At 39.5% G+C, this 26,169-nt stretch overlaps 1 protein-coding gene across 1 annotated transcript in view; it reads right to left on the bottom strand.

The window, feature by feature from the left end:
* Positions 1–568: 568 nt before the first annotated feature.
* The window catches only part of LOC149300063 (immunoglobulin superfamily DCC subclass member 3-like), a 57,300-nt gene continuing 31,699 nt past the window's right edge, over positions 569–26,169 (bottom strand). The window contains exons 3-14 of the mRNA XM_089485535.1: positions 20,807–20,951; positions 20,253–20,383; positions 17,555–17,692; positions 16,485–16,643; positions 11,387–11,552; positions 9,540–9,787; positions 6,384–6,548; positions 5,678–5,866; positions 4,574–4,678; positions 2,047–2,185; positions 1,424–1,628; positions 569–718 (exon numbers count right to left, since the gene is read on the bottom strand). Coding sequence (XP_089341661.1) covers positions 569–718; positions 1,424–1,628; positions 2,047–2,185; positions 4,574–4,678; positions 5,678–5,866; positions 6,384–6,548; positions 9,540–9,787; positions 11,387–11,552; positions 16,485–16,643; positions 17,555–17,692; positions 20,253–20,383; positions 20,807–20,951 — 1,940 coding nt within the window. The remainder of the gene's footprint in view (positions 719–1,423; positions 1,629–2,046; positions 2,186–4,573; positions 4,679–5,677; positions 5,867–6,383; positions 6,549–9,539; positions 9,788–11,386; positions 11,553–16,484; positions 16,644–17,554; positions 17,693–20,252; positions 20,384–20,806; positions 20,952–26,169) is intronic.

Genomic DNA, 26,169 nt, shown 5'->3' on the forward strand with positions numbered 1-26,169 from the left:
GAAGGGTGTCTATACTGGCCACATACAAAGGAATTAAGACTAGGAAACAAATTGTACTTGAAAAACATTCATCCCGGTTGAGGTAGGTTTGGAGGATGACCTCTGTATAGACTCCTTGTTACAGTTTATATCATACTCTCTATCCATCAACAGAAAAAATGTAAAAAATAAAATCACAGTCCCACCAGGCTAGGAGAGCAGCAGACATCCCTGGGAAATCTCAGCGAACCTTGACAGTCATTGAAAAAAACATTGTGAAAAATGTAGAGATGGAATAAATTATTGTGTGGAATTTGTGAATCCCCATGTAAGGTACATTAGCCCAGCAGCCAAATGGCTTAAAACAGGCAATAACCATGCAGTGACTGTCAAAAACAAAAGGCCGCCAAATGTTTCCCAATAATAACAGTCTATAAGGGCCAAGTTCTCATTTTCAAAAAAAAGTACAAAAATCTATCAAAATGATGCCAGGGGACCATGGGATTTAAACAATGGAGACCTGAGATTGTGCAGAATGCTTCACCAGCCAGGGCTGGAAGAAGCACGTGAGGATTCTGTCAGTTTAGACTTAGAGGAAGGTTGATGGTTCAGTCTTTGATTTGGGTGCAACGTTTGCATTAAGAGATCCCGGAGGGTCTTCTTCAGCAAAGCTGAGTTCATCAGGAGTAATGGTGGAAACCAGTGTTTCATCCAAACAGGTGGCCGGTTCACCATGACACTGAGCAGAGAGAAATATAGTGGGTTAACTCTTAAATACAATGCATCCTTACTAGAGATGCAAAACTTTATGGTTTAAATCAAAACAAATAAATTAATCCTACAAGGCCAAGGTCTAGGATGTCTAGGATGTCTGAAATAGTCATATAACAACAATTAATATTGATTATTTGATTCACATTAAAGTATTGTATTGTGCAAAAGCTTTAGGTAGGTGTGGCAAAAATGCTGTGAAGTAGGAATAATTCCAAAAATAGACACATTAATAATTTATTTTTAGCATTTAACAAACTGCAAAGTGATTGAACAGAAGAAAAATCTAAATGATGGTATGGCCCCCACAGAGCCTTGATGTCAACATCATCAAGTCTGCCTGTGATTACATGAGGAGAGAGAAGCAACCGAGGCACCTAAATCCACAGAAGAAATTCCATGAGATGTTTGGAACAACCTACCTGCAGAGTTCCTTAAAAAAAAAAAACTACAGTATGTGCAACTGTACATAGAAGAATTGATGCTGTTTGAAAGGGAGGTAACACCAAATATTGATCTCATTTCGATTTCTCTTCTGTTTGCTCACTTTGATAATAAAAATAAACTGTATAAAAACTGTAAAAATAATACAGTACTGTATTATATAAAATATTAGCTCTCCCCTACCACTATATTAAAACATTAAGTATGACTGTCAGAAAGCATTTCTTACTAAGACACTTTCTTCTTCGTGTGGTGGTCGATGAAAGAGTTGCTCCATTTCATTGAGGTCATACACTTTTGCCTTTGTTCTTGCTGCCTCCCCATCTGTCAGTATGCCACCGTTATGACCTGCTGTATCAGAACCTCTTCCAAAACCAGTGCTGGAATTTGGTGATGCAGAGTGCTGGTCCTGCATTGTTTTACACTTCATGAGTCTGTGTATAGCAGAAAAAGCAGGGAATCAGACCGTCAGCCAATAATTGCTTTCTTGCCCAAGCCTATCACACTCCCATTTTTTTTCACTATATAAAAATCCATTTGCTTAAATCCAGTATGTTTTTTATCACTTGATACAACATTGTACAATGTTGCCTGTTCTTAACCAGTGATAACATTCAAGGTAACCTTCTCTTTATACCTCATATACTTTTTACCAGCTCTGTCTATGTCTTAATGTTATATTTATACATAAATGTTCTTTAAAATTACTTTTACCCTAGTGCATTAATCTTTAACTATATCATTTAATATTCTACTATTTCTATTCTTTTCTACTTTTTTCCCTTTTACCCAACGTTCCTATTGGTCTTTCTCCATATACATGTAATGCTCCCATCCATCTCCCCCTCCTACCTCCCACGGTACCCGAAAATGAGGAAGAGCACGCAGAAGATGATACAGGTCACCCCGATGTGGATCCCAATGATAATGCCAGTAGTGGAGGATTTAGACCTCTGATCATCACTCACACAGTTACAGGATGGGTTCAGCACTGTGGATAGCAACAAGATGCTTTATTTAGTTTCACTGTTAAACGGTAACATCATTGCCACTGGCATTTCAATAATAGACCATACTATTTGCATTTAAACACGTTCTTAAATGTTGTAAAATTAAAATTCTACAGCAATCCATAATGTTGTATCTTGTTTTCTTTACAAGCGACTTTTTTTTCCTTTTCTTTCACCTGTATGAACCATAATTTACACAGTAGGAGTTACAAAACGTGGCTCTAGTCGACAACAGTTATAGGGAGATATGGTTAGTGAGTGACTGTGAATGGGGGTCTTGTTATGGAAGTTTAATTATATTTATCTCAATACTCTTTGTTATTGATTTATAAACACCCATAGAGGCTTATTATACCTATGTGTGCATATTATTAGCTATATAAAAACAAGTCACTGGCAATCTGACAAAATTACACACAAGCGAGCCCAGGAAACGGGTTTACGGGATGAATAATTAGGACGCTGAACGCTATAAGAATCGGATGTTAGATGAAGCGGCTGTGCACCTGAGGAAGCCCTGAGTGGCAAAACGCATCTGACCGGCCCCCCGCATCTCTTTGTTTTTCCTGTTCAGCGTGGATGAAAGCTCCTGCTTCTAAGGACTGTTTCTGGTGCTTATGACAAAAAGTAAGCTAGTGCCTGTGCTTTGGAAGCGTTATGTATTGAGTTACATTGTTGCTCCTGCAATTTTTAAACTACCACAACAAGACCCTCATTCACAGATCTATCCAAGCATCAGAGCAGTATATTGCTCTCATAATTGTGAGTGTGACAATCTTTTTTTTTTCTGTACAGAGAGCACTACATTTTTTGTTGTTTAGTTTTTCCAGTTCAACTGCATAACACATAAGAACTTAAAGCAACTACCACAATTGTTATTCATCCCAACTGTGTGCAGTCCGTATTGACTCTATGTGCGTTTATACTAGACTTGTGCATTCGTCTTCGGGCGAACATGAAAACGAACACGAAGAGTGCGTTTTCGTGTTCGTTCCAAAGACACGCCGAAGAGAAGACAGCGGCGGTAAAACGTAGGCGAAGACGAAGACACACACCACGAAGAGCTTCGTGATCGTCTTCGTCTACCATCCCCCCCCCCTTCTAACTTACCTTGGCATCGCGGCATCGATGCCAAGGTAAGTTAGAACAGGGAGACTTTATTGGTCGTTCGTACGGACATTTAACTGATAGAACAGGGAGACCAGTGGGATCTGCAGGGTAAGTTGCAGCATTGGGGACCAACAGAGTCGCTCGTACAGACTTTTAAAACCATAATGCAGCAACTTACCCAGCAGATCCCACTGGTCTCCCTGTTCTATCAGTTAAGAAATGATAGAACAGGGAGGCCAGCGGGATGTGCCGGACAAGTTACGGCACCAGGAGTTTAACAGTCTGTACAAGCGACCCTATTGGTCGCCAGAAGGGGGCTCGTCTGCCATCAACCATTGGCAGACGAGCCCCCTGCTGACGACCAATAGAGTTGTTCATACGGACATTTAAACTCCTGGCGCCAGAGCTGCTGCAGTACGCGTTAACCCTGTATTAACTCCTTAACCGGAAAAAACGAAGAAAAACCGAACACGAAGAATATCCACGAATATTCGCCCGAAGAGAAGACAGGAACAGGCGAATATTCGCGGAATACAAAGATTTTTTTTTCCCCGAAGACAAGCACGAAGACGAACACGAAGAGCCCCCAGGTGCCCAAGTCTAGTTTATACATCAATAACAAAGGGTTTGAAATAAATATAATTTGATTTTATTATAATCAATTTCTTTTACTGGTTTAAATACCGTAATAATTGTATTCTGTATATATCCATGCATATTTAAATGTTCCCTCACTTTATTAGCATCTACCATCCCCTCGTGCAAAGTAAAACATCCTTATATTATCTAAGCCTCTGACCCTCTAGTTTAGACTATGACCATGTTGTAAAATCTATAATTTTTTAAAACCCATTTATAAATGTAAATGTTTCCATATTGTTTTCATGTTGTTTTTTTATTATTATTATTACAGCTTCTGTGATTCTTACTCTAATTCTATACAGCTGGTGCTCCAATGAAGACAGCAGCCTCTGTATATTGCACCCCTCCTTCATCCTTCTTTGCTGCCTTCGTACCCATTCAATACACTTTATGTCCGCATTTATGTGATCCAAGTGCACTCAGCTGTTTTCCTTTTATTAGGGGAGTGGCAATGTCTTAATTCCTCTTTTTGATTTTATTTATGGGATAAACATTAATTTTATAACACTCTGGTTTTCAGAAAAGGAAGGTGTGAAAAAGACCACTTTACTTAGTGTTGTATATTAGAATGTTCTAACATATAGGCTAACTTTGCTTTCTCTGTGATATTCTTTCACCTGGCCGGGCAGATGCCTCTTTCAGGGATACAAAGCGTACAGTGGAATTCCCATCCCCTTGCTGATTATATGCCAGGAGCTTCACCTCATACACCACCATGGGATCTAGAAACAGAGAAATCACAAATAGCATAATCACAACCAGCTCAATAAGTGAGACTGCTGCCTATAATAACCACTTACAGATAATTTTCTTTGTTTAACTACCTTTTCAATTACCTAGACATCTTGACATGCATTTGGGAAGCCCAAAGAAGTACTTAGTCCTCCATTCTTCCAACTTCCAAATCGGAATGGTCATTAGAATGACACAAAGGTGGGCTTGTATTAGTCTGATTATGAAGTCAGAGTTTATGCAAATGACACTAATCTCTGTGATAAATGCTTAATAGCTTCCCAATTACACCCATCTAAAAATTAAACAGCATGCAAATTGCGACAATCTGTATTATAACTTTGCAAATTAGCTGGTGTTATTTGCATTTTAAAAGATTACAAGCTCACAATGCAGTAGTGTCCCCTTCATTTTTGGGTATCTTGCAGCACAAACGGACAAAAAGTATTAATACTTCTATTTTTATTTACTAACACAAACACATTTAAAATATAATCAAAAACTTCCGGACAATCTGTTTTTAAGTGCATAAACATATAGTTACAGAAAACTTGACATTTAATATTGCAGGTTTCAGCAAGCAGACCCCTCCATGCTTTCTATACCGGTTTCATTAGATATTCTATGTATTATTACAAGGAGGGGAAATGTTAGAACTAACAGTGGTGAAAATATAAAATAAATATAAAACAGTTTGCTCAGATAGGGTTATTATTGACACTAATCCATTACATTACATGTTTCATATAAAAGTAATGGCTGCAAAGAAGGGCTAGGTACAGCTGGAAGCAATGGAGAACAAGCCAACCCATCCACCCTTACAAGTAAAGCATGGAAGACGAGGAAACAAACATTCAGGCATCTTAAATCAGAGCAGCCTGACAATCCCTTCCACTTCTTACCAGCCTCACTTGACTGGCTAGGTGCTAACCTTACTCCCATGTTGTGTTAGGATTGTGGGAGGCCATTTATAATGACATTTTCCTTACCTAGTTTGCAGATATTGTAAGAGGTGACATTGCTAGGGAGTAGCATGGGTCCGGTGTAGTGTGGAAGTGATACTTTGCGGTAATAAAGCTTGAAGCCCTCGTTCTGACCCAGTTTGATGGATGGTTCCCATGCAGCTTGGATGGCCGTGCTGTTCAGGACCTTGATGTAAAGGGATGGGACAGCAGGCACTGCAAGCAGATCAGTGTATGAGCGATGTACATAATTAAAAAGCCCAACAACCAACGTAAAATACATAAATGGCTGTTCATTATATCATGCATTTGGCCTCTAACAACTTTGTTCATTGGTAGAATGAATGCAATGTAAATGCCAGTGATCAATACATCAGAGCGTTACATGACACCGTCTGTGTGCAGCTCTCCTATTGGGTGAAAGAAAAATGTTTTTTTGGGGTTTTTTTTTAAAGATCCTAACTAACTAGATTTTAAAACAAAAAAGGGTTTCAGCCAAAACACAGTTATCCAGCTGCTGCAAAATTACAATTCAATTCATTGTAAGATCGCAAAACACATTTCAGTTGCTGACGGAGCATCATAAGAGTTATTGGTGCACAAGAAAAGGGACCATTAGCAACCCTATATACACTAGAAAATGTATCAGGGTTTAGCTTCTTATTTAGCTAATGAACATGCAATGGATACATTCTGCTGAATGCAAGGTCACTGGGAGCTCCTTCTCTCCTACCTTCACCAAATGTGCCTTGCACTACAGTAGCTGATGCTTTGCTGGCTCCTCGAGAAGTATATGCCTTAATGTAGAAAATGTAAGTGGCTGAGGGTTCCAGGTCTGTGACCACCTGCAGAAAGGTGTCCTTGCTCACAGCCTCCTGATATTCCATTTGGGCAGGATCTGAACACAACACAAATTTAAAGATTCAAAAATGCTTCATAGGATTCAGTTAGAAGATATAAAATCGTTTTTAACCAGACAGGACAATTAAAATACACAATTACAATTAAAACTCTGCATTTCCACAATCCACACGAAACAGCTCCTCAGTGAAGGGCATCTGGTAAATCACTTCATGTCCTTGCCATTAGTGTATCTTTTTAATGTCTCAAAACAGATTCATCTTTTCAGTGTAGAGATATTCCTACCATTGTTATCAGACCTTCAGACCTTTCAGAAAAGCTAATGCACTTGAAAAGCTGCTATCTTGGCAATGAGGGTATAATTTTCTCTTCTTTACTCTGAAAACCATAGATAATTTAACATGTTGGACCATCTGGTACCAACACATTTATTTTGTAAAACGATAGGTAAGTATAAATGCATCTCCAGTCAGAAAACAGGTACACAAAGCTGGCTACTTTAAAAATAATTTTTCATACTTTTTACTGTAATATGTTGGGAAAGTTTACTGTGAAGTTAGTTATTTCCAACTATTTGTAAAACCGCCTAACATTGGATATCGCTTAAAATGTCCAGTGCGCAGTACACAAAGGGTTAATTTCACGCTTGAATTTGGGAAAATGTGTAATGTAAATTGACCTAATCTGTATGGAGATTAGTCCAATTACATGTAAATAAGGTACATGCATATGCATCAGAGTAAAAGATCAGTTCACAGGGTTTGGAGTCATCTTTGATCTGTCTGTGTAAAAGTGTTAGAGGTTAACCCATTTGCTTTTACATTTTCAGGGCAACTCATTGAAATGCAACATTAAAGAGGAATTATAAACAATATAATTGTTAGCATCACTTGATTCAGTTATCAGAACTTCTAATATGTAGGTGTTTTATAATTAATGTAAGAGTTTTCTTTAAATTTTGTTTAAAATTAAGTGATTATTTCAGCTCAGAGCAGCTGAGGCAATGACAGGCTGTAACAGGAGTTTTGATGGGCATTTCCCTAAATGCCCCATACACAACAATGACTGACAGATCTGGCCACAGAAACTTGTCCCTTGTACAGACCTTCAGCCTGTCTACCCTTGAGCTGAGGCCAGAAAACAATAGTGGAAAATCCCATACAACAATTAATTTCATGTCCTGAATTCTTCTACCTTGTCCTCCTGAACCTTGTAGTGTAAGGGGCAACTATAAGCTATTTTCTGAATTGAAAAATGACAAGAGTTTAGTTATTATATAGTTATTGTGCAGTGAGAGTTACGTTTTTATTCACAGTGAGGCAGGGGCGTAACTAGAAACCTCTGGGCCCCGGTGCGAGAATCTGTTAAGGGGGGCAGGGCCCCCCAACCCATCTATCCCTTTCTCACTATCTCCCTTCTCCCTCCCTACCTCCTCTTCTCACGGTCTACCCTCTCCCTCCCTACGTCCCCTTCTCACGATCTACCCACTCCCTCCCTACGGCCCCTTCTCATGATCTACCCACTCCCTCCCTACCCCCCTTCTCACGATCTACCCACTCCCTCCCTACCCTCCCTTCTCACGATCTACCCACTCCCTCCCTACCCTCCCTTCTCACGATCTACCCACTCCCTCCCTACCCTCCCTTCTCACGATCTACCCACTCCCTCCCTACCCCCCCTTCTCACGATCTACCCTCTCCCTCCCTACCCCCCCTTCTCACGATCTACCCACTGCCTCCCTACCCCCCCTTCCCTTCTCACGATCTACCCACTCCCTCCCTATCCCCCCTTCTCACGATCTACCCACTCCCTCCCTACCCCCCCTTCTCACGATCTACCCACTCCCTCCCTACCCCCCTTCTCACGATCTACCCACTCCCTCCCTACCCCCCCTTCTCACGATCTACCCACTCCCTCCCTACCCCCCCTTCTCACGATCTACCCACTCTCTCCCTACCCCCCTTTGTAGGTCACTTACCGTCAACTCCTGTGTTGGGAACGTGAGCCGTTTGTCTCGGGTGCCGGCACTTCACTGCTGAGCGCCGGCATATCACGTCATATGCCGGCGCTCAGCGAGAAGCGCCGGCACCTGAGACAAACGCCTCACGCTCCCAACACTGCACTCTGGGCAGCGCTGAGGCAGGCGGCGGCAGCGGCGGGGAGCAGAGGAGTCCTGGATTTCTGTCAGTCAGGGGGGCCCAAGAGGTGCCGAGCGGTCATTTTCAGCAACCGCTCGGCACCCCTTGGCCCCCCCTGACTGGCAGAACTCCAGGGCCCGGTCGCAGTCGCGACCCCGGTAGTTCCGCCACTGCAGTGAGGAAGTATTAACTGACTCATTATAGACAAATAAATGGGTTCCCATCTCTTTCTTTCTTTGCCACAATCCAACTTTCTGCATCCTCTTCTAATCACTGGTCTTTGTATGATTACATGAGATGAAAACCCGCTTAGGATAGAGACCAAACCATCTGCCATAATATATGGTTTACACTGTTCTCTCACTACTTTAATAGCAAGCAGTACAATAGTTTTGAACATGCTTCAAGCTTCCTCAACTGTTAAGATGCTATTATCATCTGACTATCAATATTATTTATAAAATATAGATCAAGAAACAGTTATTTGTAAATCATAAATTAGAACTAGTTGACCTAATTAACATGTGCAAATATTTCCACTGGGGTTGGTTTTGGTGCCCATGAGGGAGATCTGTGCTGCTTCCTTTGCAAGAATGAGCCTGCAAAAGATAATGCAGAAACCTCATGTTTTGACCACTGTTTCTTGGATATAGACAAAAGGTTTAGTCCAGTTCTAGTTGCAAAGGCACTTAAATACGACATGGTTATTCTGACACTTTTACTTAGGTACAGGGAAGAGAAACACAGATCACTTTGCAACCCTACATTAGGGGTCATATGATGTTTGCTCTTGTTAAATATTTAATGGAAACATGGCATCAGACTTCTATACTGCCCTGTAACTCAGGAGAACACCTTACGACAAGCTAACATCATTCATACATCTGTACCTGCCATTTTCCGGATGTGCACCACATATCCAATAATCTCTTGTGTATTCTCCAGTGGCTCACTCCAGGACACCTGAATGGAGGTGGATGATACAGTAGCTGCTCTGATATTCTGTGGTGGGCCTGGCAGGCCTTCTGCCCAAAGAACAGAGAGACGAGCACTGGCCTGGCTCGATCCTGCGCTGTTCTGGGCTATGCATTGGTATATGGCTTCATCCTCCTGGCTGATACCAGATATGCTCAGTGAGCTGAGGAGAGCAAAGCAGTTCCTTTGTTAACAAAATGACTTTAGCATCACATTATATATAGAAGTTAATTAAGCAATTGATCTCAGCTGGTATCAGTCTACACATTTTTTATACACCAAGGGAATATATAATTTACAAGCTATTTTAAAAACTTTAAAATATGTCCCTTTAAAAAAACACACACATCATAAAATGCAGTTTTTGATCAATTTTTATGCAGTAAATATGGAACTGTATTTTTGTGAAAGTGGTAAGCAATGCATCTTATTAAAGAATGGAACACTTATTTAAGGAAAACATCCCATTAGATTACGTTACTGAGCCTTCTGAAAGGACATTAGCAGACTCTCCTGTCTGTGGCTTACTCTGTACCTGAAATGTAAATCTTATCCTGTTTGTTCACAGTGAATTCTGCTGCAATGCAGTAGTCTTAAGCAGATCCCTTTTGCCGATTTGGGGTGAAAACAAGCCTCCCTCACTAAGATTGATTGTGCTGCTTCCTGTCAAATACATCTCATCTAAAAGTATACCTAATTTCTGAAAATTCCATTGGAAAGTGAGAAATAATTGTGGGTTCTATTAAAGCAGTCAACATTATTTTTTAATGTTTAACAGCTCCTTTTTTTGCAAATACTAGAGAGTCATAGAATGTAATAAACATAAAAGTTTATCCTGTTCTTCACTAAATATTTTTTCTCCTGCATATCTCAATAAGACTGCTTCCAGACTGCTTCCAGAAATATGATTGATTTTAGAGCAAACGATTCCCAATTTCCCATGACTATAACACTAGTCATGGGTGTAAGTCAGGAACCCTTCTGGCTAGATGCCCATTCTATTGAACTGAATTAACTTTAATTAATATGGTTGGAGGGGATCAGTATAGCCGAGTACCCTAGTTACCGGTTGTCATAGAGATATGCCCTGGACACATGTTCCCCTCCCTGTCGCCCCACCTCTCACACGGGATGTGTCCACCTAAACCAACTCAGAATACACGGCCAAGCAGAATGGCAAATCCAAGTAGGGTAACAGTTTTAAGACTGTTAGAGCCCTGCCACAAGGGATGACAACAGAGAAAAACTTAATATTGTTCTTCAAACTTATTCTATGCAGTTTGTTAGGGTGTTGGACACAAAGCATTACTGCCGTACTCTCAAAACAAGTCAATTAAAAAAAAAAAATTATCTCATAATGAAACCTAACTCTACATTCAAAATTCTTAGCAATAAACTGTTCCTTCCTGCCCTTTTTTGCAATGCATGTACCATATTTTAATAAAAATTACCTACTTAAATCTTGCATTGGGCATCTAAAGTGCCCCCAATGCTGTATAAACCTTTAGAAAGCTCCAAGTGTCATCAACATGGGAAACTGAAATTAAATACATTGACTAAAAGAATACATTTTATTGTAGTATTTAAAAGAACTGTAGCAAGATATGTTGATATGATCTAAACAAATGACACTTAAGACACTTAGACACTAGTGTAGTTTATGTTAAAGTATAATTTATCCATGCACTAATGTTTTAATGTAATTCGTCATAAGCAGTTGTGTTTCTTTGCACGAGTCTTCTTCGGCTTCCTTATTGCTCACCTGTTGTTATTCTTTAGCGTGATGTGTCCACTGAGCTCCAGCTCCTGCCCATTCTTCAGCCAAGTGATTTGAGGAGGTGGCTCACCCTGCGCCAGACATGTGAAGATGGCAGTGGTGCCAACTGGCCGTGATATTGACTGTGGGTGTTGGACAAATTCAGCTGGAGCTATATAAAACAGAATGTATGATTAATTAAAAAAAAGAAACAATGCGGTCACAAGGACAAAATCCAAAATAATTTATCGCTTAGAGGGTACTGAGAGAGCCCTTTAGTAGAAGTGCTGGAGGTTAATACATTTTGATAATTCAAGCTTTTATTGGGTAGGCATAATGATATCAAGAATATAAGGCACAGCCAAAGACCTTAAGGCAAAATATCTCTTGGTCTCATAAAATATTTCTAGAAAATAGGTAAACCAAAGATCTGATGTGTTCATCCTACTCATAATAATCCTGTGCCAGTCTTACCTATTTGTTTTACCTCATTCCAATGTATTAACTCCAATACACGCTACTGGAAAAAAATTTCTGTAAAAAATATTTATCATCTCTATTATTTTGCGTAGCAAGCACAGTCAGACGTAGATCACACAGTGATCCATGATACAGCGAGTGCTTATTTAGATAGAGGCCAGGTTAAAAAAGGAAAGGAGTGATAAATGAATCAGCATACAGAAGGGAATTGCTATATTAGTATGCCTCCATAAATCCACTCCTTATCTTCCATTCTAGTAAATTGGAGATTGAGAAGGGAACAATACAACAATCCAAGGAAGCAGTCCTGCTCCTCAGACTGACCAAAAAAAAACAGACATCCCTAATGAAATGGGTGCCATTTCTGTAGAGTAGTGTCCCTGTGCTTCACAGAGAGGATGGTACGCTCACCCACAGCCCAGGGGAGATTGTGAATATATTTCTTGATTACTACTCTGCTCTTTACAGATGGTAGACAAAAGGGTTAGCCTAGAGGCGCCCAGGTGCAGGATTTCTTTCGTCCCCCATAGGTAAGTGTTGCTATAATATTGAGCCAACCTATGTATAATACCCCATGCCTTTCTGTATGTACCCCACCCTCTTCCATTCCCCACTCCTGTTGAAACCCATCCTGTTCCTCCAGATTTCTTTGGGAGTTGCAAACAAATAAATATTTATTTTTAAAAAATTAAAAACTATGCCGTAAAATCTTAATTACTCCTACATATGTTTACATTAAAATGATTCCTAAGCTATATATTAAAATAAAGCATTTATCTTTAAAATTCATAAATTAAATACTTAAACAATTAAAGTGGCAATAAATACAATCCTGTCTAGGGACTGCAGAGGGTTTTATATATTGTTTATTTAAAAAGTGTGTGGTTTATATATAGCATATAAAGCCCAGGGGACATACATAATTGATTGAAAAGGACAGGACATACAATTAATAAACTAAGCAGCTTTTAAATAATTAAAAAATAGCATTGTCACAGCTTAAAATAAACATATCTACAGTATATTGCATGTAAATTGATTAAAATATAATAAAAAATAAATGTGTTAAAATAGTTGACAACTCATTTTATTTAATAAAAAAAGATGCAGCAGGATTATACCTTTTAGAGATCATGATGTCTAACTTTCGACTTCAAGTAAAATACTGCCTCAAAAACGCTCCTAATGGAAGTCATTCGCCTTATGCGCCATTCCTCCCTTGTGTGGTGTCGCGTGACATTACATGACTCCATTCCATAATCTGTACACAGAACCAGCAAGGAAGATGCTCATAGAGCATCTCTGTGGTGAAGCACTCTGTACTCTTCAGCACTTGCCACTTCATATGTTTCTCATTAGATCAGGTGGACAGGGCACTTACGGAGGAGGCTTTAGGGGTAATTTATTTAACGCTATGTTGACATTATATTCTACTCCTTATAGCTACCTTATAATCATTCTACTCAGATACAGAGGTTGAATGGTACCTGCTAGGGGTGCCATTTGCCCCCCTTTTATTTGCCTTCACAAGTGTGCCACCATTGTTATTTATTCAGACAGGAACTAATATCTTAACAGTGGTGCAAAATTTTGGAAGCACTGAAGATGTTGTCTATCAATATATAACCCCAATATATAACCATAATTTATAAACCCATTGGTTTCTCCTATTTCAGGTTTTAGAACAGCATTTCCACCTATACCCTTGGGTAACCTTATTACAGAAACCAGTGCCTGGTATCTCCAGGGATAAAAAGGAATGGATTCATCAGATTTGTTTAGCTATCAGACATTGTATTTTTAGATCTTCAAATTCAGCAGTCCAAGAATGGTCTCATGTGTGTAAAAGAATAATGAAATGGGAGTTGGATGCCCAAATCGAGGCGTTCTTACCAATAGGGAGCTTTTGATATTTGTTTGGGGGGTCTGTTAGCTACACAGAATCAGAAAGGATCATATTTCAGGCAAAGTGGAGCCAAGCCAAGAGGTGTCAGCCCAGAAAGAGAAGTGGATGGAGGGGAGATCCCTCTTCTCCTTGCGTACAGTGTGTTCATGTTATTGTTAATTTTGTTAAATGTAATGTCTGTGATGTAATTGATGCTAGGTTTGCCAACATTTTGCAGTAGGCCACAGCTTCCTAGGGGTAAAAGGGTTCCTTTCCTTTAAACCAAATATTGGCTTACCAATTACACTAATTGAAAAAGACACTGAGTACTTGAGAACGTGCAGCTATGGGTTTAGCATTTAATTTAGTTTGGCTTAAAGCTGTGACAGTTCCGTTTTAAAGCACGTCTATTAGTTTTCCAAAATCCCATACATGTTATGTGGAGCAGCCATCTTGCCTTCCTTCTAAGTTATCACTGCCATATTGTATGTTAAGTTATTGATTGGTGTTAATTGGTTCAGGCAGTCAACATAAAGGCAAGGTAACTAAATATCTCCAAAACAATTACACTGATTGATAAAGTAGAGGTTCCAAATGTGATGAGCTAATAGGAAGGGCTCATGGGATGTTCATATATCACTAAATCAGGGAAGAATATGAAGACATCAGCTGCACAGTATGTGGTACAGAAAATGTCCCCATATATATTTGCTATATACATACGGTTTCAGAACTGGATTTTGTATGTTGTACAACCTCTTCCTAGTCTGTTTTGTTAACACCATTTAGTAAATATGGGCCTGTGTCTGTGTGCATTTTAGATGTATCACTAAGTCACAATTACTATATCTTGTTAGTGTCACATACACATTGTGCAGTAGGAGGGAGACAGGCGCACTGGGCCATAACATACAAAAAACAATAATTCTAGTGACAGGAAGGCACGGAAGCTGGGAAATAGACAACAAATCATTTGCGCCTGCAGTGTGCCGAGCCATTCAGCACAAAGCACGACAACATTATTTCCTCTGTGGAACTGTCACATATTTAAAGTAATTTTTGCGTTATTGCCTTGATTGCAGCAAAACCTATGATGTACAACTGGTGTCACAATTTTCATATTCGCATTCAGAAACCCAGCAAACAAAAGCTGGGCAGTGCCCCCTTCTGCCACCTTCCAAAATCCCCAATCCCATAATGCACTGCTCCGGAGTCAAGGCATGTCATGATCCGCACACATGATCTGCTTGTTAAATGGGCTTCTCTTTACGATGTGTCAGGGTGCCATGGTGAGAGGGAAGGACATGAGGGGTGGGTGTAGATTCAATGCACAGATTTCTGCCTTTGTGAGGGTCTCCCTGCTCCTTTCTTTTGGAGAGGGAGGTGTTGCTGGGAAAATTGAGAAACATCCAAAAAGGCGCATGCGAAGCACAATATATTAACACCTTCTCTCCCATACAGGATAGACACAAATGTGTTTGATCTATTTTAGATTCATTTTAGGAAGGAGGTATGGCATTCACTGCACACAGTAATATAATTAAGTTATTCATGACAGTATTCTAATCTGAAATTCATTTATATATACAGTATTTCGGGACTTCCAAGCAGAAGTTGTCTTTCAAGGTGTCTTTGCCTGTTAATAATGGAATAGTTTATACTTGATAATGAGCCAGTAATGCAATAGAATACTAGATCAAAGAACAAAGTATTCTGTGTCGCCACAGAAGGTATTCTGAGATCTACAGATGTCACGAAAACATAATTTGCAATAACAGACACATGATGTTGAGCCGCAGCTTCAGCCCTTTGCTCTCCTCTAATGAAATTTTCCTAATCTGCTCTACTATGAACTTTCCTAATATTGCCCACTCTCTTGTCTGCACATGCCAGTCTTCTCACTCTTTCACATCCGTCTGCCTTTCTCTGCACTTTACCTGCCTACTCACTGCACTCTTCTCTCCTTCACTTTTGCGTCACACCTGCCCCCCTATCTTGCTTACTTCCACTCTTGCCCATCAGACCTAATTTCCACTCAGTTCTAACCACTCACCCTGCCCTTCTCCCTCTCCTCCATCCCACCTTCATTCTTGTCCTATCCACTTTAACTGGAAACGGTTTGCAAAATGAAACTCTTTGAAGGATATCCATATGTCTTTCATTATCTCACTACAAGTGTATGTAGCTTATCCTGCCAGTTGTCAAGACTTTGACTAAAGTACTTCATACAAATGATATCAATTCTACCGGTATACAAAGGCTATGGGCAGACAGTCATTTTCTTCCGACACAGAAGACACTCTATTTTAGAGAAAATAATTTCACAATGTATCCTTGAATAAAGTACTTAACCACTGCATTGTTCAATTAAAAAAACACCTGAAATAAATACTTGAGTGATAAGAAAATTATGTAAGAGAGGGAAATTTCAGGAAATACCGATATTACTGATTAAACTATGCATTATACAGCCAACCAAGCTCATTCTGCAGCAGAAATTAACTGGACTTGGCCATTCATAATTCATAGACCAAGACACTGAAACTATACTATAAACTGACCTGCAAACACCCACATTAGTGAATAAACAATAAAGTCAAGGTTAACTGGGTTAGTGAGATGCAGTAGAAAGCAGAAGAAATATAGGACTGTAACAAGATAGAAAAGACAGCTGTGACTGAACAAGGCTTACAACAGTGCAGAAGCTCACTAAGAGACTGTTGCATCTCAATTCATTACCTTGCACCACCAGTCTCCCCTGTGCAGTCCGGCGCACTCGTGTTCCGGGTTTATTGGCAGCACAAACATAGACACCTGAGTGATGGACAGTCAAATCTGAAATCACCAGGTTACCTGTCCCAAGAACCTGGATCCCTTCCACACCAATTGGACGGCCATCTGCAAAGAATGCATGAACATGTGTATAAAACATCATAACCACTGCCCTTCAATGTTCTCCCATTCCAGCTTCACCCAAAAACATCTGCTCTTCAAAAGAAGACCATCCCTATCCAATAAGCACACCAATGGAACTATACACTAAGTCTATGTAATGAAAAAAGAAATGATCCTGGGCACCCTGTATTTTAGACACACTATGTAGAAAAATCTATCAAACACTATGTAGCCGCTGCTTTCAGCTGAAGAAGAACAGGAACCTTACGTGCCCCCACACTATGAGGCCTCAAAATTCTTCTTGCCCCAGACCCTGCAAATTCTGAGGATATGCCTGTACATAGTAAATAATGCTTAGATGTCCATGGGGAACAACTGATACACATGACACATGTGTACATGGCACATGACTATATTGTATTGTCCTGATTTCACCCTGACATTTAGCCTTCAGTAATGCTTACATATTATTTGTGAATCATAATATTTCACTTCACTACATGCGAAAGAAATGTCATTATGTTATTAGCATAAGAATTCCCCTAATCCTTTCATACTGTAGCTTGTACTGTACAATTACTTCCATTTAATCTACTCTTACCAAATAGCACTTACAAGCATTTATATATGTAGGTATGCATGTGTATTTTTTATGTGCATATGTGCTTTGTGCTTAATAGTTTACCGTATAATAAAAAAGGAAATTACAATAAACACGGTAAGTAAAGTAGTCATACAGAGATTGTCATCAGGGTAAAATAGGTATGAATACATGGAAGGAGGTTGCTGCCCTGTAGAGTTTACAGTCAAAGTATCTCAGTTTATAGCCTCTACTCCAAAGAACTGGCGTCATAAGCCAGATGCCACGAGCTGGTCTTATAAAGAATATAAAGATTCCAATCATGTCAACTTACCAAGTCGACTCCAGGATACGATGGGACGTGGGTTACCAGTGGCCATGCACTCCAGTATGGCTGTCTGGTGAATTGTCTTAGTGAGGTTCTCAGGGCCGACTAGAATGATTGGGTCCTTGTAACCAGTGTAATGCGGACCTGAGATGTACAGAGTATTAATCACAGCTATTAGAAATCCTCACACTGATTTAGAATGTATAGACAGTAACATAACCATACTTATGTATTTCTACGACTATTTCTGGAAAGTTGTCACACCAACAACTATATATACTATATTCCATTGTTTCCCTTTAAGAAAATACACTGCATGATTATTCTGTAGCTGGGGATACATCATCTTTTTTACATCATCCGCTTGTGAGAATGGGGCACTCTGTGCTGTCCCAATCAACCTAAAAAATGTTATTTCACATAAAATAGTAAGTGGAAAGTCTAGTCTGTTGCATCTGCTAACACTGGTGTACAGATTTTCAGTAAGTAATAATATTCATATTATTAGCATAACTGACAAGAGCCACACCAGAGCCCCATTGGGGTGACACTTTGATGCTGTACTTCCTTTCCAAACCCTATCTGTGTTATTCAAAGTTGTATGCTATACAGCAAAAAACTATTTTTACCAAAATAATATATTCCTTACTTCTAGCCAGAATAGCAAGCTCAGCAGACATATAAATACCCAGGCATCCAGCAGCTCTTAAACAAAATACTGATAACATCCGTGCAGTTCAATAATTTATAATATGCATATATGTATATATTACTTGCATTAATAATGACACATTTATGGCAGTCTGTCAGCTATAAGGGGTACAGTGTGATGCAGCTTTGAGTGGTGGAGTTACTGCTGAAACAGTGGGGGGGAATGCTGTATGACTAAAAAGTTATTTTGTGTAGCACAGTTCAATGACAGATGTGGCAAAATTACTTAGTTGCGTTTATATTTCACTTTCTTTGGTTCACTGATATAACCACATTAAATGTACGCCGTGGTAAATGGTAGAACCTGGGCAAACCAGAGGATGCAGTTTTGCAGACTTTACAAAATTAATTAATGTGCAACTGATTGGCTTTTCTGAAGCACTTCAGCATTAATCGAGTTTAAGGCTAGGTTTCCACTTGGGTTTTTGTCCTGCGTTATTTTCTTGATGAAAAACGCCAGGAAAAACGCCAAGATAACTGCCACTGCATTTTCCTGCGTTTTGGCGTTTTTTCTGGAGTTTTTTCTGGCGTTTTAGCCTTTCTGTGGAAATTGCTTTTTTGACCTTAGGCAGTTTTTCCAGCCTTTACAAGTTAGAATTTTCACCCAGCTAAAAGGGATTAGGATAAATGGCAAGTATCTGCCCCCTCCTGATGTCATTTCCTTGGTAGAGTTCTACTTAAACTCGCCCCGGCGGACCCTTTTGTCTCTTTTCTGTGGTTTGTAAGGCATGCTTTATTCCGAATGTCTGCTCCTCTAGGAAGATTGGCCCCAAATGATGGTGCAAATTGTTTGCTGTTGCTTTTGGCAGGCAGGATCCAGTTGGTTTGTTTGTAATGGCATGTTTGTTCCAAATGGTGTAAATTTCAATATGAACTTTGTTTTGTGCGAAACTGTTTGTTTCCAGCCTATTTCTCGTAGGACACACAGATACTGGGTCCATCCTCTGCATTGTAACTGTAGAAAAAAACGCCATAAAAAACGCCAAGGCAAAACCCACATGGCTTTTTCATTGCGTTTTTTCTCTCCCATAGACTTCTATTGGAGAAAAACGCCAAGATTTCCTTGCAGAAAACGCCAGAGTGTGAACATGCTGCGATTTTGAAAAACTGCCACAGAGCCCAAAAAAGCAGAAAAACGCCAAAGAGGACTGAAAAAATGCCAAACAGAAAAACGCCAAGTGGATATGGCATTGTGCGATTTCCTATTGAAGAACAGCTAACATCTGGCCGCAGCGTTTTTCACCCAAAAAAAAGCCGTCTGGCTGAATTGGCGTTATTATGGGTGTTTTTAGCAAAAAAAACCCAAGTGGAAACCTAGCCTAACAGTAGTAAAAAAAAAAAAAAAAGAATGGCTTGTGATCCAACTACCTGTCTAAATTTAAATTGGCGGTTGTTAAGTTTAGACTGTGATTGCTAAAATAAATGTTTCATAGAGATTAATAGAAACAACTCCACTTAAGTGGTCCAATTGGATATTAGCAGATTTTAATTAGAATTTGTAGGGGGGATTAAAAACCGTAGATACATCTTAGAAAAAAAGATAAAAGCAAGCAGACTAAACATGTCAGAGTAAACAATTAAGCCCCTTCAGTACTACATTAGATACATTACATATTGTATGTACTATTATTAAAAGATTGATACAAATGTTATGACACAAATGTAACAATTTTAAGTGAATTATGAAAATTTACTGCGATAGGCTTCATGCCAGAAATCTTTCAATTTTAATGGCGGAAAGACCAATTAAAATAGCAACATATGTATTGTACAGTATATGTATATTGGTGTGATGATACCTTAAGAGGAAAGAATAAAATCATAGACCAGCTAAGGTTTATTTGTTTTAATAAAGAGTGCTGTGGTAAAGCACATTTGATGTATTCCCCTATGTCCTTGCCTAAATTCCTAGTGCTCTCCATTTTCTGTTCCGTGAGATTATGAGTTCTTGACAGTTATTGGCAATGCACAGCCAGACATTAACATTTCATACCTGTGACAGTCAGAGCACCAGCAGGGCTGTATTTAACACCCGCCAAGTTTGTGCCCACACAACGATATGTGCCAGCATCTTCAGCACGTAGTGCGGTTATCTGTAACACACCGGTGGGCAGCAAGGTGTATCTGTATGTGATAAAAGTAAGGAATAAAAATGGGGAATTATCAGAGTGATCAATCTACCTGTTAACTTAGAACACTGAGTGTTTCGCAGGGAAAGAAGAGTGGGGGTTTGGCATTGGTTCAGACATACATACACACTGGTACAGTGACAGGGCAAAAGCTGGTAGGAACATAATGAGTTTCTAGTAAAGGCCGTTATTTTGACTAAATACGGGGCAAGAAGAGTCACAGTAAAGGACCAGGATACACAGGAGCAGAGCACACACCTTGTGATAGTAAATGGCACATGACACAAGCCAGGTGCAAGAGAACAAGGGTGTAATGCAACAAAGCTGAAAAATGCACCAACAAAGCAGAAAGGCACAGGCACAAGACCTGCCATCTGAGGAGTGCTTGTGAGACTACAGACTCCCTTCCATGTATTACCTGGGATCCTGAGTATCAATAATTTCTCCATCTCGCTCCCATACAATATCTGGCTCTGGCAAACCACGGATCTGACACTGAAATCTGGCCACGCCACTTTCCTCCAGTGTGGCATCTTGTGGGAAGATGTGGAAATCAGATATTGCTGAAGAGGAGAGATTCACATATATTAGTGCAGTAATCAGATATGTGTTCTGACTTACATTTGACTTTGTGAAAGGCAAACAAATGTTAGGTCTGCCTAGAAACAGGAAATCCATTCACTTTGAAATATAAATCCCAAATCATGTGATGAGAGCTGAAGTTTACAGCCACTGGGGGAGCCAGAAGTCAGCTACGATTTCAAGGATTAGTATTATATTAACGTACTTCCCGCAGCGTCCTATCATCTGGTGATTTTTGTCTACAATGTGTTACTGCAGAGTGGAAGCTGATATTTATTCTAGGGTGCCCAAGGTAGCCATCCAAATCTTCTGGCACCAAAACTATGGTTGTCACAAAAGGCAACCTCAGCCAAATGTGACAATTAAATTCATTGGTTATTATTTGAAAAGTTATGCAAGTGACATCATGACAGATATTAATCTTTTTCATGTGTTAGTCATCATATATATAATCTAATCCCTCATTTGTGACTATAGTCCAAATGTCAACAATACATACTCTATACATATCAAAAGAAGAAATAACAGTCCAGGGATTTAATGCACAGAGGACTATTGGACACTTTCAAGTCCTAGTCTAGAGACAAGATTGTATATATATATATGCTGGTCCTTAATTAGAGATACTGTATAGAAGTGAAATCTGGGAAAACAGTGGAGAAATCACCCTACTAACCAATGGAATGTTCATGTTAATTGGTCCACTCTTCCTACCATAATTCATTTTCATACAATAGATTGCCCCCACTGTATCTAATATGACAATATGGCATTCTCTAGAACGTGCCTGGTGTTATTGTGTCTAAGAGACAATAGGACAGACCATGGTTTCTGCCTGGTGATAGAGGCCTCACGAAAATCCTGCCAAGCAGATGAATTTGAAGCATCAGTGGGCAGCAGCCTCGGGATCTGACCTACATTTCACTGGGGCATAGAGAGAAGGATTAGTACAGCTTGTGTGGAAAACCCACAGAAACTGACGTTGCTCATAACCCTTGCCCTGCTGGATAAGTAGTGTTAACCCACTCGCAGTGTGAAAGCTGAATGGGTCAGGGGTGACCAACAAATGGCAGAGCTTTAGACCATAAGCATAACATAACAGAGATTATTATAAAAGTGGAGCTTTTAAAAGAGAGCAGACAGTATGACTGTTATTTCTCTCATAGCTTTTATACTCTTAGCCCTGTATTTTGTTAAATACTGCTGACATCTCAAAAACTATGTAAATAAATGGAGACAAGTGACTGGTCTGGATATCCTTAAATGTTCCAAATTCAACAAGCTTACTTAGCTCTTTGAAGTGAGAAATCAATCCTGTATGAATTACATTGCAACCCCTTAAGGGTTAATGCCACCACTGACTGGCATTGAACCAGTCTAGGCTGAATCTCTGCTTTGAAAATTAGGCCAGATTCCCACGTGACCAGAGACGCTTTCCAATAACTCCTGCTCGTTTATGGAGACAGAGCTGAAAATAGCTCCTGTGGGAACTGTGGTTACTGGCAATCGTTGCCAGGGGATGCCCCTTTATACCACCCGCATCAAAGATACTCAGCGTATCCATTGTGACAGATCTAGATTAGTCTGCAGTTTATACAGCTCAGGACCCATTCCTTTTCCCATTCCCAGTTTCAAGGTCCCCTTCTGTTCAGAACATGTACCAGGTACCATAAAGGTGCACAGTGCAGTCATTCCTCCTTTCATGGAGGATTTCTAAGTACCTTCTCACATCCTTGATAAAAAGTTGAATGCCATGTAATTACTGCTAATGATTAATCATGCCATTCACCCAGAAAAAAACAGCCTTACAAGGCTACATTCCAATATTGTAATATCCAAAATCACACAAGCATAATGTAAAGCAGTTACTACTTTGTAACTGTGTCATCTGCAAAATGCACATTCTAGAGAACAGTCATTTGCACAAACCCGGCAACTACTGATGAATGCGTGATACTTCACTATCTATGAAAAGACTAACAATTTTATTCCTTCCAAGAAGGCTGTTTGATGTAGTTCCAGATGCAAGTTTAACTTACCTCTAACAGGGTAAGGATACTGTGGGAATCACAATATGCAGAAAACCAGTATACTGTAAACCAGTATTTATGTGATTCCATGTGATTCCGTGAAAAGCAGCATGAACCTTTTGGCATGACTGTATTTTTTTATAACCTCACTAATTGTAAGAATGCATTTTTTTTTAAAACTTTTTTTTTTTAAAATAATTTTAGATATTTCAAGGACAACTAGAGGTACAAGTCTAAATGAAGAGACTGAAAAAAAGGATATCAGGTTTCTCTATCATAGCAGGAAGTGGTGTGGTTAAGACAAGGAGCAAAGCTGACCTTGACATAGAGAAGGGGTAGCACCAAATAAGCTTAAAAGTGAGCAGAACATGGGTTGTGGGTCCATTCATACACTATATCTATAGATATGCACTAGATTAAAATGTCATAAAAAGTTCAGATGGGTGAGCCAGTGGTTGGTGCTGCACAAGCCAAGCAACACATATTAAGACATAATGATACAGAAGGAGAAGCAGGCCCTGCTTTTGCAAGCTTATAGTTTTGGAAAAGTTTTGTTTTTCCTCCATCAACCCCACTAAATAGTTTTGTTTACAAAGAAAATTACAGTAAAACATTAAATATGTATTATTATGTTATATATAAGTGTATGGCAATTCATTTGTAATGGGACAAAACTTTTAGCTTTGTACTTGGTAGCTGAAGTGTTAATATGTAGAAAGCTGTGAGGGGCCGGCTGAAGCAATTTAGTGGGATTATATCAGGTGATGGGGGGGTCCCCTATCCCCCATATAGGGTCTGGCAGCTTTAGCATTGTGGCAGGGATATAAATCTTGCATAACATTTATATTGTTCCTTTACTGGCCGCAATGTGCTCTGAGAAGCCAGTAAAGCAGCTCATAACCTCATATAAAAGAAAGCAGCTATGATATGGAGGCCTACAATGAGCTAGTAAAATATTTAAAAACCTTGTAAAACAGTTTATTTTTACAGCCATTGTGAAGGAAATCATGGAGAGAGGCTCCTGTTCTGGATGAAGAAAAACTAAGATTATGGCAAGGACAGGATTAACTCATGGGGTGTTGGCTTTATGTAATTATTTTGTACAAGTCTATATAGATTTTGTGAAACAGAGCATGCTGTGCTTTCTAAATATTTTACAGAAATGACAATACAGACCACCAGAGAAGTGCTGTGCTAGACGGTAAAATACTGTGAGAAAACTAGCTCTAAAATTTACCCTGTGATTTTATTTGACAAACTGGAAAAAATGTGTCAGATAAATTGCTTTAGTGATTTCTTATCATGTTAAATCCATTTGATGTACATTTCATACACATCATTTACGTGTACCCTGCATACGAGCTAGAAATGGGTTACAAGAACAGGAACACATTTCAAGACAGGGCTGGTTGGTAGGAAAGAGGGAGCTGGGTGCTGATAATAATTTAAGAAAAAAAATAGGAATTCAGACTTTCAGTATAAATGGTGAATAAAAGAGCAGGGGTGATACACTACACTGTACCCCTTAAACCTCTTCCAAAAGAATTAATATTCAAAACAGTTGGCTACAGTAATACAGAATTGTAAACTGTTACACTGAGTAATTGCAAAATATTGACCAGTTACATATAACAAGCAGATGGCATGACAAACCTGTTTGGCCATTGTTTTACACCCTTTTATTTGCATCTGCATTTGCTCATAGGCATGAGCATCGTACAACACACAAAATGTATGATTCATCTAAAGATGTGAAATATTGTGAGGCTTTTCTTCTTCTCGGTACAAAACATACTCTGAGCCATGGTCATAATTAGGCAGAGCTAAACAAGGGTATATGTCCAAGGCCCAAAGCTCTAAAACATGTCTTATGTCTGACTAGGGTGGCAGGAGATAAGCAGGTGATTGTGAGAACTAGAAAAAGAAAATGGGCTGCAATAAAGGGATGGGCACAGAGAGGACTTGGTGGGATTGGAGGTGGGGGTGCTTAGGGAACTGGTAGAGCTCCAAAAGCAGATGTTTGCCCATTGATGTAAGCATGGCTTCCTAAGAAACAACCTTTATCGACTCCTTGCATGCTCAGTTCACCTATAGGCATCATCATAAATGGCAGCGACCATTTGCCTTTGTCCGGTAAAACCCCAAATATAACTTAGAATCCCAGAAAACACTCATTGTTCGTATTTTATAATAATAAACCACCTCAAGTATTCATTATCTAGAAGCATTTTGAGTTTATCATGTGTAGTTTCAATATGTCCAGCCACTCTTGTTCCTTTAAACACCAGATACCTCCCTTGTCCCTCAAGACAACAGGTTTAAACTTTTAATAATTTGTCTCACCCAAGATTTCTAGTCTCCTTTAGGCTTCATTCTCACAAAATCTCATTATGTATCATCTATGTTACCAAAAATTCAATGTACCTTCTAATTCTAGCCCATTAAGTTAATAAACCAGGTAGTTACATGGGCAAAGTATTTTGATGTTCCATTGAACTTCTATCTATTGTGTGTTGAATGTGCAATTAATCTACCATGCCATCAAATTAAAGAGTGCTCAGGGGCACATGTGCCATCACACTGTAACCCAATGGGCTGGAACAGAATGTTGGCAAATGTTAGGTCCCAACAAGCCCCAAAGACAGAAGAAGAGAGGTTTAGGATTGTTTAATATTGATCTATGACTGAATTGTTCTATATAGTTCAAGTTCTGGATTACCAAATGCTTAAGGTGCCTTATGTGAATTATTTTTGCACACGCTCTCATTTAGCCAAAGGGCCTATGAAAATCCAAGCAAGGGAAGATGTTGAAAAAAACATAGCTGGTGTCATAAGTGAAGATTCTTGGGGGCTCCATAGCTTTATATTTTATCTATAGAGTGCCAGTGGATTCTGCAGCTCTGTTACAATAGGAGATAATGTCATATGACACAGACTTGTCAGTCCATGAAGGGTTAAGTGGGAGTGCTTTAATTTCTGAGATTTACTGGTAGGGATTTTTTTTTTGCTTCTGTATTTCATTAGCAGAGCTACTCCCCAGGGGGGATAAGAGAGGCCAGCCAGCCTGCCAGCTTAATACAAGGTCACTGATTTCTCTCACTTCCACCCCTGGCCCTCGTACTTAACTGTGATGTGTGGAGACAGCAGGAAGTGGAATGGAGACAAGGGG

This window comes from Sceloporus occidentalis, unplaced genomic scaffold (genome assembly GCF_023333645.1).
Source record: "Sceloporus occidentalis isolate IW3139 unplaced genomic scaffold, rSceOcc1.0.p SCAF_26, whole genome shotgun sequence".
NCBI classification, from domain to species: Eukaryota; Metazoa; Chordata; class Lepidosauria; order Squamata; family Phrynosomatidae; genus Sceloporus; species Sceloporus occidentalis.